Below are 16,121 nucleotides of genomic sequence, written 5' to 3' on the forward strand. Positions count from 1 at the left end.
ATTGTGGCTTTAATTCCTAAATTCTAGCAACCTAAATATGAAAAATATGCTATCAACAAAACTAACCCATTGAACATCTTAAATCTTTTTTTTAAACAAATTCTTACAGAGTTCTTAGAACAGAAAAATAAACAACTTTATTAAATGCATAAGAGATCTTTAGGAAAGGCCAGTATGTTTCAAAAACATGCAATAACCTCAGACTATGATTTCATTGTTGATGAGATAGAGGAAAGTACCTAGACAGCTTATAGCTAGTTCACCCCTATGGTTGTAATTCAATATCAAATTTTTTTCTCTAAAATTGAGATATTTAAAATAAATATTTACTCAAGAATAATATACTTTATATAGTGGTAAAAGCCTTATTACAAAAGAACTTTAAGATTAGTTATTTTACTTACCAAAATGCAGTCCACTTTAGATTGTACAGTTTTGCTAAAAGAAAAAGAAAGTTAGGTTAATAAAAATGATAAATTTATTAAATATTTGAAATAGTAAAATTCCCTTTTAAGATTAAGATCATACCCTAAAACTGCATTTTTCACAAAGCAAAACAAACATCTATTTCCCATTCACTGTACTAAATTTAGTCCTAAAGCATGATCAGAACATCTGAGTTCACTGCTACAATGTTACACTGTATCATTTTAACAGATGTTTCGAATAAACAATTAAGTTTTTAGAGATATATAAAAATGCAGATATGTATTATTATACAAAGAAACAGGACACAGAATTTATAATGAATACAATTTTTACTGTATGCCTGCCACTCTGGAAAATGATTTGTTTAGCATTTAAAAGCCATAATGGTGTAATATTATCTGTGGCTCTAAAAGACTTGCTATAAAGTAGATTCTCTTCTCTTCTCCCTCCTTCTCACTCACATATGTACATGTGTGCAAAACACCCACACAGGCGAGGGAAAGGAAACCCTAGACATAAAAGGAATAATAAAGATTAACTGATATGGTAATGAATTGGAAGGGGAGAATACATTTAGAAATAAATAACCCCAAAAAGTCACTATATATCAATTTACTGAATAAGTGAATTACTGAATAAGTGAACTATTAATAAGTAATACAAATGAAGCCAGTATAAAATAATTTAACTGTCATCTGGATTTTGTTATAACACAATGAAGTATAAATGCAACAAAATCATGTAGAAATTCAGAGACAGTTTATATCTTAAAAGATGCTATGAGCCAAACTGTCTTTTGTAAAAGGTTCTAGAGCCAAATAAATGTAAAAAAATTGGCGAGTTGCCTCTGTATATAGCTATACAGTTAATCTATAAAGTAAAAAAAAATCAACATTTAAAACTCATTTGTATTGATTACAATCAATAACCTCAAAACTTTTCATTTGTATGTAGATTTCGAATTTCACTTTTTAAAGAACAAAGTATAACTGGATTAAGTTCAACTGCAAAGATCAGAATGACTATAAAGAACAAGAAAAGCAAATGATACCTCCACTTAAGAGGAAATGAAATCCCCTTCCCACAATCCCACAGAAGACTTTTAAGACGTTTTAAAATCTTTTGGGATTGTTTGTATAGCTTATAACTCATTAGCAGCTAAAGTGTGCTATTTTTTTCTCTTCTTAATAACTCCCAGTTTCCCTGAGATAAGAGAGTATTGTACTGATTAAGAATCACTCCTAAAAAGCAATGCATCAAGAATCCAACCACTGTTCACCACCTTCTTCTAAACCCCTACCATTTCCTGTCTAGAGTGTTATAGTAACCTAACTGGTCTTCCTGTTTCTATCCTTAAGAACCTCCCCCAACCACCTCTGTGGACTATTCTCAATAAAGTGGCCAAAGTGATTCTTTGTCCAAACATAGTTCTTCTCTGACTTTCCCATTTAAAATATTCTGCATCACTCTATCCTTCTTGCTCTGTTTCGCTTTTAATTATTCTACTTACCCCCATTTTATATATTTTTTAAAGATTTTACTTATTTATTTAAGAAAGAGAGCAAGAGAGGAGAGAATGAGTGGGGAGAGGGGCAGAGGGAGAAGCAGACTCCTTGTTGAGCAGGGAGCCCAATGCAGGACTTGATCCCAGGACCCTGGGATCATGACCTGAGCCAAAGGCAGACACTTAACCAACTGAGCCACCAGGTACCCATTTTATATTTTTATTAATTTATTTGTTTACTGGATATCTTCCTTGACTAGAATTTAAACTCCATGAAAACAGGCTTTGTCTATTTTGCTCACTGCTGTTATTATCATCTCGCACATGTTAGGTATTCAATAAAATCTGTTAAATGAATATATGACAAAAACACATTCAGCCCCCCATATGAATAAAACTCTTTGGAAAGACTGGGACCACATTTTAAAAAAGTGTTTTTAGAGAAAATAGTATAAAACTGAAAATGTGATTATTTTCTAAACCATAGCTCTAAATACACTCCTTTTCTATCAGAAACCTGCTCTGTGGAATACCTGAAGATGACTATGTCTTATCACAAACAATTTGGTAAATCTAAAAAGTATGTGTAAAAGGTAGCCTTTGAAAGAATAAACTTAAAAAATAAAATGCAAGTGCTTCTAAGCTAGATACGAACTTTGGCAATCACTTGATCTAACCTTTTGATTATTTTTAATTCATACTTAACACAACTATAATAGATGGATATAGATTAAGTTGAACTCCCTTTCGTTCTTCCGTCTAGTCTCGTACCATATCTCACTACCTTCTGAAAGATAACTATCGTTAATTTGATGTGTAAGCTTCCCAGTAGATGTACAAGCCTATAAGCAACATATACTGCTATTCCAAGAAGCTTTTAAATGTTTATGTAAATACCCTTACATTATATATATTCTGCAATTGTCTTTTGTCATTCAACATTATCTTTGAGATCTACACTTTGATGAAGTTCATTTTAATGCTGAAAAGTATTCCACTGGGTGAATATATCAAATTTATTCATCTATTTCTTTACTGAAAGCCAATTTAATACTTCCCAGGTTTTCTTACAAACAATGCTGCAATAAATTTTGTACATGTCTCCTGGTGTACACATGTGAAAATCTCTCAGTTATAAATTCAAGAGTTAACTTTCAGGGGCTCATGGATGTATCTTGTCAACTGTATATTACCAAATTCTTCTCCCAAGCAGTTTATATCCACTTACACTTCCATCAGCACTATACGATACTCTCTATTTTCCTATTACTTTGTACAAATATTTGCCATTTATACATGATATATAATACACATATTAAACACTATCTTAATGGATATAAATTTTTTGAATTTGTAATTTTTTCTAATTGCTAGCAATACTTTTCACCTGCTTAACTGGCCATATAGATTTTCTCCTCTGTAAACCACTGATTCATACTCTTTGTCCATTTTTAAGTGGAGTTGACTATTTCTTATTAAGTTGTAGCAGTTCTTTATATACTACGGACACAAATCCTGTTACATATACTTAACTTTGTTAATTATATATTTTAACGATATCTTACTAAAGTTTAAATTTTTGATTTAGTCAAATTTATTAATTTTTCCTTTATGATTTGTGTTTTTTATCTTAAGACACCCTATCTAGCTGAAGTTTTAAGGACATATTTCATTCTAACATTTTTGAAGTTAGCTTTTTCAAGTTTGATCTTTATTTGAACTAGAATTTATTCTTATGTATGGTATGGTGTAATACATATTTTCTTTCTGGTAGGCCAATTGCTCCCTATTTTATTATGCCAAGTTTTCATGTATGCTTGAATCCATTTTCGGTTTTTCTGTTTTATTATTAATCTATGTGTCTCTCTCTGAGCCACCACTCTAAATTTACCAGTGCTTTAAAAATTAGGTCTAGTTATTTGAGTACATGCCCTTCCTTGACCATTTTCAGAACAGTCTTGATAATTCTCAGGCCTTATATAGTCCAGGTGGGTTTTCTGCTTTTTACAATTTCACAAAATTCCTGCTAAGATTTATACTGAATAGTACTGATGTTTAGATTGAAGTTGGGGAAGTGATTCATAATTTGATTTATTTTTGTCTGTCTTTAAAAATGTCCTATAATTTTCTGTATCTTTTTAAAACTATGTTTTCTAATTGGTTCTTGCTAACGTACGTGCTGATGTTCACAAAAACCACTAGTTTTTATGCTGACTTTATATCCAGCAACCTTCCTGAACTTATTAGTTCTAATAGTATATAGATTTTCTTGTAGATAACGATTTCACTTACAATTAAAATATTTTTCTTCCTTTTCTGTCTTTATGCCTCTTTTTCTCCTCCTTTCTTATCTAATTACTTTGGCTAAAATCTCTAGTCTAAGGATGAAAAATTGTGGTCACAGCAGACATCCTGTTCTGTTTCCAATTTTTCTTTCAAAGTTTTAATATGATGTATTATAATATTCCATTTAGTGGGCACTGTATAATTTCCTACAATATTCCTGAATATTCAATGTTTTTATTGACTCGATACACTATAAAATAATGCTTCAATATCCTGATGTCCTGCTTCAGATAATGACATAGTAACTTCCCACATATAACAATGATACATTGTGGACAAAATATAAAAACAGCATCAAAGTTAAAGAGAGTGACCAAAAGCAGGTAGCAACTAGAGGGAAACATCCTTAGAAGAAGGGAACTGCACTGGGTAGGATTTGTAGTTATAAGGCTATTGTCAGAGGGTACTTATCCACCCACGCAACAATGATCACTGAAGAATAAAGCACAAATCTGCTGTCTTGCCAGCTGAGGAGGCAGAGGAGGACAACGTCTGGGATTGCCAGAGCCACTATAACATGAAAGATGAAATCCCAGAAAGGAAGGTGCCACAAAATTTCTTTGTGAACTATGCCCAAATGTCTGGATAACCTTCCTCTGGGAAAGACTCCAAGGTTTCCAGAAAAAAGAAACAGTTGGAAAAAGTGGGAAGATCTGAGTTGAGTCTCCTTGCTGCTGCCTATTATAGGAATAATAATGTTGGAATTTGAATCCAGGTATGTTACAGTCTACCAGGACAAAAAAAAATCCCAAAACAGAAAACCCCACAACACTCAGAGAAAAATAACAGAATCTAAAGCCTACAACAACATATCACCCACAATGCCCATTACACAAGCAAAATTTACCAGAAAGAAGAAACAGGAAAAAGAGACCCAGAGTCAAGATCAAAAAGCAGCACATAGAAACCAAATCCTGAATGATCAATATGTCAGAATTAGCAGACCAGGATTTCTAAGCAAGTAATATAAATATGTCTAAGTATTTAAAGGAAAATATGGTCATAAGAAATGTATCCATGGCAGGGGAGAACCTCAGCTGAGAACTGGTACTTATGAAAAAGAACCAAATGGAAATTCTAAAACGGAAAAGTACAATGTCTAAAATGAAAAATTCATTGGATTACCTTAACAGGAGATCAGATACAGCAGAAAAAGGGTCACTAAACTGGAAAATAAATCAATACATCTTATTGAATCTAAAGGAGAAAGAAAAAGATTTTCAACATAATAAGCAGAGCTTCAAAGATCTGTAGTACAACATCAAGTGGTCTAACTATGTACAGTGGGAGAGGAGAGAGAACGAGACAGAAAAGTATCTGATAAATGACCAAAAATTTCCCCAAATTGTGTGAAAAACACAAACTTACATACCTAAGCTCACTAAATTCCAAGCAGGATTATTATGAAGAAACCACACATGGGCACATCACAGTCACAGAGATGAAAACACAAAGATGAAAAGCAAATTTTGAGGGCAACTGGAGTAAAGTTAATATCATATGCAGTAAAAAAGTGAATGACAGCTGACTTCTATGCAGTCAATTGATTTGCAACAGAAATACTAAAGCAATTCAAGTGATAAAAGAAAAACTTTTCAACAAAGGCTGATGAAATAACTGGATATATCTATAAGCAAATGAACATAACTCATTCTACAGCTAATTTTGAGTTAGATCTTAAAATTAACTATAAAAATTAAAACTATAAAATGCCTACAAGAAATCACAGACTATTATGACCTGAAAATATACAAAGATGTCTTGGGATGCAATAACCATTAAAAAAATGATTCCATCAAAATGAAAATCGACTGTATTCATCAAAAGACATCAATTAAGAAAACAAGCCACCAAACAAAAACAATATTTGCAAAACATATACCTAAGAAAAGACTGATGCTCACAATATGTAATAAATTCCTACAACTCAACAGCAAAGTCAGTTAATAAATAAGGCAGTTCACACACAAAAAGGAATACAAATGCCCAATAAACAAATGAAAAGATGTTCAACATCATTAATCATCAAGGAAATGCAAATCAAAATCAAAACGATATATTATTATATACTCACTAGGATGGCTAAAATTAAAAACAGAAAACACCAAGTTTGGAGCAACTGTAACTGTCATACATTTCTGTTGGAAATGTAAAAGGTAAAACCACTTCGGAAAAAATTAGTTAAATACAGACCTATCTTTTATTGTGGCAATTCTACTCCTAGGTATTTATTTAAAAGAAATGAAACTGTGTATCCATAAAACAGGCTTGAACAATAATGTTCATAGAATCTTTAGTCATAATAGCCCCAAACTGAAAACAATCCAAATGGCAGTCAATGTAAGGATGGATAAAAACGTGGTATATTCATAGTACTCAGCAATTTAAAAAACTTATGATACCTAGAAACACATGAATGAATCTAGCAGGTATTAGAGTGAGCCAAAGACACCACCCAGAAAAGTTCACACTGTACAGTTCCATTTACATGAAGTTCTAGCATAGATAAAATTAATCTATGGCAAAAGAAAAATAAGAAAAAGTGTACATCTTGGGTTGAGGACTGGGGTTGACTTAGAAGGACCACTTTTGAACTCTATAATATATTGCCCTATTTCCCCTTTTCAGGAAAGAAGAACTCTGTCCCTCAGCTGCTAGTAGTGCTTCCAGCAGAAAGACTTCAGTTGTCAGCCCACTCTGGGGATTGTCTATGCTGAAGAAAACTTCACTCCCCAAGGTCCTAGCTCCTTCCCAGGACAGCCCATACCCAGAGGCTGATCAACATGGGGGTATAAAGGCCCAGCTCCTTGTTACAACTTGGGACAACTCTGATGGGTCATTCCAGCTTCAGAACTCTCTAGCTCTGCACTTTAACTTTCCCTCTGCTTTCTTCCATTCTTTCCACAGATGTGACTCTCAAGAGCATTCCCTAGTGAAATAGTTCTTAAAATATAATTCTTGGACTAGCATCATCTGGGACTAGTTAGAAATGCAAACTTGTAGAGCCCACCCCACACCTACTGAATCAGAAAGCAGAAGCCCCAAGCACCTGCAATGAGCTCTTTAGCTTTTTGTGCCTCACTCTTAAACATACTCAGATAAGATAACAGAGCAATATATCCGGGAGACAAGTAAAAGAAGAGATAGGAGGTACTTATTCCTCTTGGCTTTCTTTCTGAGAGGCAATGAGTTAGTGGTTGGGGAACCTCTTAGCAAATCCTGTAAGACCTTTTTGAACTCATTAAACTATAAGCCTCTAAGACTTTGATCAAAAATTAAAATTAAGTATATAAAAATTTAAATTAAAAAAATTGTGAACTTATCAAACAAGAAATGGCATCATCTATGGATATATTTGGAATTAACTTATAATTACTTTTTTCACCATTACTCTGACTACTTAAGTTTAAGAAAATTTTTCAGCAGCAGGAAAAATATACATAAAAATACATTAACTGGGGTGTCTGGGTGAATCAAAGTTTTCTATACTTATTCTTTCTTCTTCAGCTTTCTGCTCTTGTTCCTTCCAAGCCTGCTCTTCAGCAATTCTTAAAGGTTTTCTAGTTCCTCAAGAAGGGCTGCAGTATCATCATTACTCTCCTCTTCAAAATCTTCATCTTCTTCCTCCCTGAGAGACTCACCTGCATCAAGGTTGGCAGAAGGAATCTGGTCTAACCAAGGCTTCTTTGACACTGAAGATGTGCTATGTTCTCATGTCAGATGACTTCTTCTCTCTTGCTGTAGCTCTCTCTCTCCCTTCCAGCTCCATCCTGAAATAGTGATTCCAAACTTCTTCTGCCTCCTGAATACTTCATCTATATTTTATCTGTGTGAGGTCTCTACTCGAATATTGCTTTAAGAGGTGGCTCAAATCACCTTCTCTTTTTCCTCCCCCATCTCTCACAGATTCAAAAGTTGGTCTAGCTGCTGTTGTCATTTTTCTGGTTGGCCGAGGTCTGATGCAGCAGCCTCCAGAAACCATATAGACACCATTATGACTCTTCCCCAAAATGCTTTAAAAATAGTCATTGTTCAGAGTTCTTGCCTGATCTTAAGAACCCTTGGGGATCTGCTTTAAAAGTAATTTAGCTTGTAGACCAATGTTTCTTGATGGGACACTGGTTTTTACTGGCATTTTCCTTTACTGTATAGTTTGTCCTATGCTTTATAGAATGTTTGGTATTACTGGATTCTTTTTTTTTTTTTTTAAGATTTTATTTATTTATTCGACAGAGATAGAGACAGCCAGTGAGAGAGGGAACACAAGCAGGGGGAGTGGGAGAGGAAGAAGCAGACTCATAGCGGAGGAGCCTGATGTGGGGCTCGATCCCATAACGCCAGGATCACGCCCTGAGCCGAAGGCAGACGCTTAACTGTTGTGCCACCCAGGCGCCCCTGGTATTACAGGATTCTACCCACTAAACGTCAGTAGACAACCAAAACTGCTCCACGTATTATCGTATGTCCCTAGGTGAGAGCTACTACTCTGGAGTGTAGAGAACAAAGTCATTCATATGCTGTGTGTTGTTGACTCACATATAAGAAGTTCCCTAATATTCTCAATTCAATGCTCTACAAACGAGTTATTTCAAAAGTTGAAACTTTGTTAGGTATGAAAAGTGAACTTTTTTTTTAAAAACACAAGATATCATAAACATTTGCTAATTTTATTAAAAAACTCATTTTCCTGTTCAGAAAATTAAAACTAATTTGTTTTTTTAAGATGTATCTGTTTTACAGAGTGAGAGAGAGCGAGTGCATGCATGTGCGTGTGCAAGTGAGGGAGGAGCAGGGGGAGAGAGAATCCTGAAGCAGACTCCCTGCTGAGCACAGAGCCCAGTGTGTCAATCCCAGGACTCTGAGATCATGACCTGAGCAGAAATCAAGAGTCGGACACTTAACTGACTAAGCCACCCAGGAACCCCAAAACTAATTTCAACTAGAAGAACTAACTCTATTACCAGATAACTTTTACCTACTATTTAATTATTAATATTATTAAAATTAAGCTTTCAACTTCTTAGTGACATTACTGCATTCATTTAGTATTTGTTCTATTATTTTTTGAGATTACCAAGTTGCAAGTATAGTGTAAAGTTATAAAGAATAATATAACACATGTTCCTGTCAGTGACTTTGAACTAATCTGAACATTTTCTCCCTTTTTTCCCTTAAGGAAGAAAACTTCATGAATACAACTGAAGCCCCTCTGGGCTCTTTCCCAATTTCATTTCACCATTCCTTTGTTGGTGACCACTATCTAGAACTTGTTACCATTCTTATGAATGTTTATAGTTTTACTACAGATATTCGTACAGTAGTCCCCTCTTTACCTGTGGTTTTGCTTTCCACAGTTTCAGTTACCCAAAGTCAATCATAGTCCAGAAGGAGGTTGTCTTCCTTCTGATGTATACTGTAGAATCAGAAGGTCAACAGTAGCCTAGCTCTACATCATGTCGGCTACATCATTCACTGCACCTCATCTCATCATGTAAGCATTTTATCACCCTCACATCACCACAGGAAGGGTGGGTACAGTCAGATATTTAGAGAGAACATATTCACCTAAATTTTATTATAGTATATTGTTATAATTGTTCTATTTTATTAGTTTGTTGTTAATCTCTTACTGTACCTAATTTATGTATTAAACTTTATCATAGGTACACATGTGTGTATGTATATGTGTGTATGTGTATATATATGAAAAAACATAGGTACTATCCATGGTTTCAGGTATCCACTTGGGTCCCTGTTGGATAAGGGGGAGAACTAATGTATGTCACTAAACAATATGAAGCAGTTTTGTTTACATTATAAACATGCAGTTATGATGCATGTATTATTCTACCTTTTCCCCCCTTTTACTTACTAGGCTTTAGAAAAAGTGTATCTATTTTTATTCACTCTTGTTTATCTGTTTTAACTGTTACTAGTATTATGGGTTGAATTACGTATCAATCCTCAGTACCCCACAATGTGAACTTACTTGGGGACAGGGTCTTTATAGAAGCAATCAACTTAAAATAAATCAATCAGTCATGCGGGTGGGCTCTAACCAAATACCACAGCTGTTCTAATAAAATGAGAAAATGCAGATACAGAGACACACAAGGAAGGAAGATGATGTGAAGAGACATAAGGAGAAGGCCATCTGCAAACCAAGGAAAGCAACCTGGAAGATCCTTCCCTCATACCCCTCAGAAGGAATCAACCCTGCCAACACCTTGATCTTGGACTTCTGGCCTCCAGATCTGTGAGAAAATAAATTCCTGTTGTTTCAGCTACCTACTCTGTGGTACTGTGTTACAGCAGCCCTAGAAAACTAATACACATAGTATCCCGTTGTCTGAACATACCATTTTTCATTTATACATTCTTCTACTGAAAGACACCTATGGTGTTTCCAGCTCTGTACCGTAACACACAATGTTGCAACAAACATTTGGTATACAGATCTTGCTATGCGCAGTGCAACACTTCTTCTCAGACACATACACAAAAACACATACACAAACCTTGCAGGGGAATTCTGGTATGTTAATCTTCAACTAATTATTGCTAAATTGCCCTTCAAAGTATACTTCATCAGCTGTGTATGAGAATAATTTCTTTACCCACTCCAAAATCTGGTAATGACAGACTCTGGCCAATGTAATGTGTGTGAAATTATTTTACTATTTTGATATGCATTACTCTGTTAATGAGGTTTAACATCCTTTCATGTTTATTGACCACTAAGCTTTCTTATATGTATTGCCTACTCATATCCTTTACCCATTTTTCTACTTTGTTGTTTACTATTATTATTCTTATAATAATGAGTCCTCTTTATACTTTAATACTAATCCTTTGCCAATTATTTGAATTATAAATATTTTCCCTCCATCTGCAGCTTGTTTTTCTTTTTATGGTGTTTTACAGAAAGATTTTATTTTAATGTATTCAAATTTATTAGTATTTTCCTTCATGAAAAGTGCTTTCGGTGACTTGTTTTAAAAACTTTTTCCTTATCATGAGGTCACAAAGAGATTTATTTTCAGGGTGCCTGGATGGCTCACTTGGTTAAGCATCTGACTCTTGATCTTAGCTCAGGTCTTGATCTCAGGGTCGTGGGTTCAAGCCTAGTGTCAGACTCCATGCTTGGAGTGGAGACTACTTTAAAAAAAAAAAGAGGGAGAGATTTATTTTCTTATAAATGTTTGCTTTTCACCTTTGGTGTTTGAGTTTCCTTGGATTCTGTGTGTGATATATGTATTTTTTTCATATAGATAACTAAAGGTCCAGTGGTCCACCCTTTCCTTGTAGTCAAGGCTGCTGTCTTATGTGTTTCCTAAGTCTACCACTTTTCCTGGTACACATTAGGCAGTGCGTGCTCAATTAAATGATGGATGGAGAGAGAAGGGAGAAAAAGAAAGGTGAAGCAGGGATAGGAGTGTGGGAAAAAGTATTCAGATCATAGTTCTTGATGCATACTTAAGTATCAGAATCATACAAGTCAAAGGGTATTAAAAACAGACTCAGAGGGTGGGCTGCAGGAAAATGGGCTTTCCAGAACTCTGGAACGCTGGAGGCAAAGATATTGATCATGTAACTGGGTACCACTCTGCTTTCTCTCTCCCACGATGAGAATATGGCCTTGCTGGTGCTGAATTAGTTTAAAATCCAGAAAACTGTGATGCTTTATAACTATCACTTGATTATTATGTTAAGTCTCTGCAGAATTTTAATGAAAGCCTAGGTATGAAAGGCAAAGATATACCATATATTTGATACAGCAACTCTAGCTGAATTTTTCCTAAAGGTAAGGTAGCTGTATGCACATAAGAAACCCCAGAGAGATCGAAAAAGCTGTTTAAAGATATGCTGCATTTACTATTACTCAGAATAGTCATTTGACGTCTGTATCCTTAACTACATACTCCAGGAACATACAACAGGTGGGTAGACAGTCTCTTCCCAATAATCCCTAACCTTAAGGTCAAATGGAGGGGTGAGAGAGGGCACAATAGAAATAAGGGAAAAGAAGAATGGGACCTACAATGACTTCTGCTTCAGTGACCCTCAACAGAAAAATAGCTCCCTAGAGCACAGTTATGATATCTAGCACAGTATAGCTGCGGAAATACATTCCATAAGAGTAAAAGGGGGCTTAGCCTCTTGATGAATGTACACAAAGCCACCTACGAAGTATTCTTCCCAAATATTAAACCATATCTATGTATTGAACCATATTTACATCTAACTACCAACACACAGGAAGTAGAGATGAGAAATATACTAAAAAGCAGCATGGGAATGAAGTCAGCAAAACCCAGACTGTGGGAAACTCCAGAGGACAAATGATACGGTTTCTTCAACAGAAAAAAAAAACTACAAGAAAAATTTTAAAAGAAGACCTATAGATTAAGAGACAATCAGGGGCGCCTGGGTGGCTAAGTCGTTAAGCGTCTGCCTTTGGCTCAGGGCGTGATCCCAGCGTTCTGGGATTGAGCCCCATGTCAGGCTCCTCCGCTGGGAGCCTGCTTCTTCCTCTCCCACTCCCCCTGCTTGTGTTCTCCCTCTCACTGGCTGTCTCTCTGTCAGATAAATGAATAAAATCTTAAAAAAAAAAAAAAAGATTAAGAGACAATCAACCAACAGCAATATAAGGATAACAATTAAAACAAATTACAAAGGAAAAAAATGAGACATGAAAATGAGGAGGAATTGTATGCGTGCAGATATTAAGGAAAGACTATTATTTTTCTTGGTAGATTAATCATACAGTTGTATTTATTTGCAGATGATATGTCCACGATGTTCTTCAAAATAATCAACAGAGATTTTATATATATACATACACAGACACATACACACACATATTTAGCTATGAGACTAGTTGTTGAAGCTGAACAATAAGGACACGGAAGTTCACTGCATTTTCTTTCTGTATACAATTGAAATTTTTCAAAATAAAAAGTTTTAAATAAGGGCAGGGCTTAGCAGCTCCTTTCCAAAAGAAAAGCACATCATCAACCATGCAGGTCCTACAACTAATGGACTCGTTTAAGACCTAAAAATCATCTGATGTTGATTTAAACTACGAAAGACTTACACACTCATAAAACTACATGAATCACATGAATAAATATTTATTTATATATTTATATATAATATATATAATATAATATATATTATATAATATATATAATATATATTATATAATATATATAATATATAAAAAAATAAAACTACATGAATCACAGATTCATCCACTATATCCAGTGCCTACTGAGTTAGTTTACAATGTTTCCTAAACAGCCATTCAGTGATACAGAGTATGTTACTAGTATTTGAAAGTTTAGACTATGATTCATTTTGGTAAAGTTATTTTCCTTGTTTTGCTATTCTCCACATATAAATATCTTTTATTATATGATTGCTGCTTATCCCAAATGCTGAATTTTACTTTTAAAATTTGCTCTAAAAGGACTGAAAAATCTGTACTTTGGGGAGGCAGGGTACTGAACAAATTGTGCGATTTTCATTAGTCTCAATCTATGTATTTCCCCATTTTTTTTAACATGCAGATTTTCAGATTTATAATAGAAATTCAAAGTAATCAAATGATAGGAAGGCATTTGTTCACGTAATACACTTTCTAAAAGTTAAAAGGAACCACTCAAATAAATTTATCCAGTAAGAAACACCTCAGTATATGTAGCAGGGAAAAAAACATGGTTTATGAAAGAAAGAATTCCCATTCTGCCACTAATAGCTGTATGCCCTTTACTGAGATGAACTCTTTTTTTCTTGAAGTATATAGGACACCTCCTCTAAAGTTTTTTGTGAAGATGTTTATCTTGTTTAAAGATGATCTATATAAAAGTCATACTGCATAACACACAGACAACAGATTTTTATTTTTTTTTTAAGATTTCATTTGAGAGAGAATGAGAGAGAGAGAGCATGGGGGGGGGGAGGGTCAGAGGGAGAAGCAGGCTCCCTGCTGAGCAAGAAGCCCAACTGGGGACTGGATCCTGGTACTCCAGGATCATGACCTGAGCCAGAGGCAGGCGCTTAACCGACTGAGCCACCCACGCGCCCCAGGTAACAGATTCTTAATAAGTATTAAATGAAAGTAAATCTAGTCTAACCCTTTCATTTACAGTAAGAAAATGGAGAATCAAAAGGTTAAATGACTTGTGCAAGGTCACACACTGACTTTTATTTGGCCACATTATCTAGTAAAAATGCTCCTATTATACCAAATAATCATGCCTCTATTCTACACTGGGATTTTAATTAAGAACAACTGTGTCCCAGTCTCATCATTTTGGAACTTCCTTCTCCAAAAAACATGAAGTATTGCCAGTCAGTGAGCTGAATGAAGGTTTTGGCTAGCTCCCAAGTCATACACTTTTTGCTGGGCTTCAATGCCCTCTAGCGCTGATCTGCAGAGGCAGCCTCTGGTTCCAAATACAGGCAAATTTACCTGGTCTATAGACCACATAACAATGCATGAAAATAATGAAATGAAACATGAGGCAGTGAGATCCATCTATAGGGATGACTCTGTTTTCTTTGGAAGAGGAAATTTTGAAGAGGTTTTACTTTCTTTTCAAAGTTTCAAAAAGGTTTTTGCACTTTTTGTTCTTGTTTGAATTTGTATAATAAACACATAAAACTTTAAAAAACAAACTAAAAAACGAGGCAGGACAGAATCATGTGGGCAGCCCAGTGAGAATTACTCTTCTTCTCTTACTGTATAGCTTCAAACAAAGAGTGACACAGCCATGCAGCTTAGTATCTTCTTATGTTACATTATGAGAAAGCTAGGTCAGAAATAAGGCAGATTGTTAAAATAAAAAATATGTGGGGATAAAAGTAAGTGCCCTCATTTTCTTTGGATGCACCTTACGTGTCACCAATAGGTAACGTGTGTAAGTCTTTTTATTTTATTATTTTTTTTTTTTAGAGAGAGAGCGAGCAAGCATGGGGGTGTGAGGAGAGGCAGAGGGAGCGGGAGAGAGAATCTTAAGCAGGCTCCATGCCCACTGTGGAGCCCAACGTGGGTCTCAATCCCATGATCTTGAGATCACGACCTGAGCAGAAATCAAGAGTCAGATGCTTAACTGACTGAGCCACCCAGGCGACCTTGTGTGTACGTCTTTTTAAACTGAACAGCATTAAGTCAACCTATTATTTCCAGGTGCTTATTAGATTCTTAACTGAGATCCTAAAACAAGGAAACCATAGTGGGAATGGCTGTAGAAGACCAAAGTTAAAATGAGATTTCCTCTAAGATGGCAGACTCAGGCAGTGATGCTCGGTAAACAGATCAGAAATTATATTATTGTCTTGTATCAACTGCTACAAGGACATTTCTTAAAATTGTAGTTCAATGACTCTTGTGTATACTGCCTTCACTCTTGAGACACAACTTACTCTTTTCTAGATTTTATTAGGGTAGCGAAGGGTTCAGTATTCCAATCTCTGTTCCAAAAAATGTAGCCACCATGTTCAATGTCCTTGTCCTCCATTTAACCCCAAGAATCACAGAACTTTTTGTCATCATAAAAAGGCAAAAAACATGAAAACTAATTTGACAGTTGTTACTAAAATTCTCTCCCCAAAAGTACTAAAAGAACCAAAAGTGGAGAGCCTGATCTAAAAATGCTGCTCATTTATATGAAGCAGAAGGCTATCTACGGAGATCAAAGAATACTCAATTTTCAAATGAACGTTTAGAGAGGAAGATACCAAGACAGATACATTTTAAAGGTAGAATAGTTATCAATGGAAATAGGCAAGATAAATGATTAATGATACAGTTAGAAAGATTTAGATTTTCTACCTT

The 16,121-nt window shown here is 35.0% G+C and overlaps 1 protein-coding gene and 1 pseudogene across 5 annotated transcripts in view; both read right to left on the bottom strand.

The window, feature by feature from the left end:
* The window catches only part of RFX7 (regulatory factor X7), a 128,949-nt gene that overhangs the window by 76,532 nt on the left and 36,296 nt on the right, over positions 1-16,121 (bottom strand). For all 5 annotated transcript variants that reach the window (XM_087859180.1, XM_087859181.1, XM_087859184.1 and 2 more), the window contains one exon: positions 405-438. In XM_087859180.1, the coding sequence (XP_087715306.1) occupies positions 405-438 (34 nt within the window). The remainder of the gene's footprint in view (positions 1-404; positions 439-16,121) is intronic.
* Positions 405-12,845, bottom strand: LOC148107036 (protein CWC15 homolog B pseudogene; annotated as a pseudogene).

This window comes from Ursus americanus, chromosome 36, assembly GCF_024610735.1.
Source record: "Ursus americanus isolate L20-20 chromosome 36, mUrsAme1.1.p, whole genome shotgun sequence".
Taxonomy (NCBI): domain Eukaryota; kingdom Metazoa; phylum Chordata; class Mammalia; order Carnivora; family Ursidae; genus Ursus; species Ursus americanus.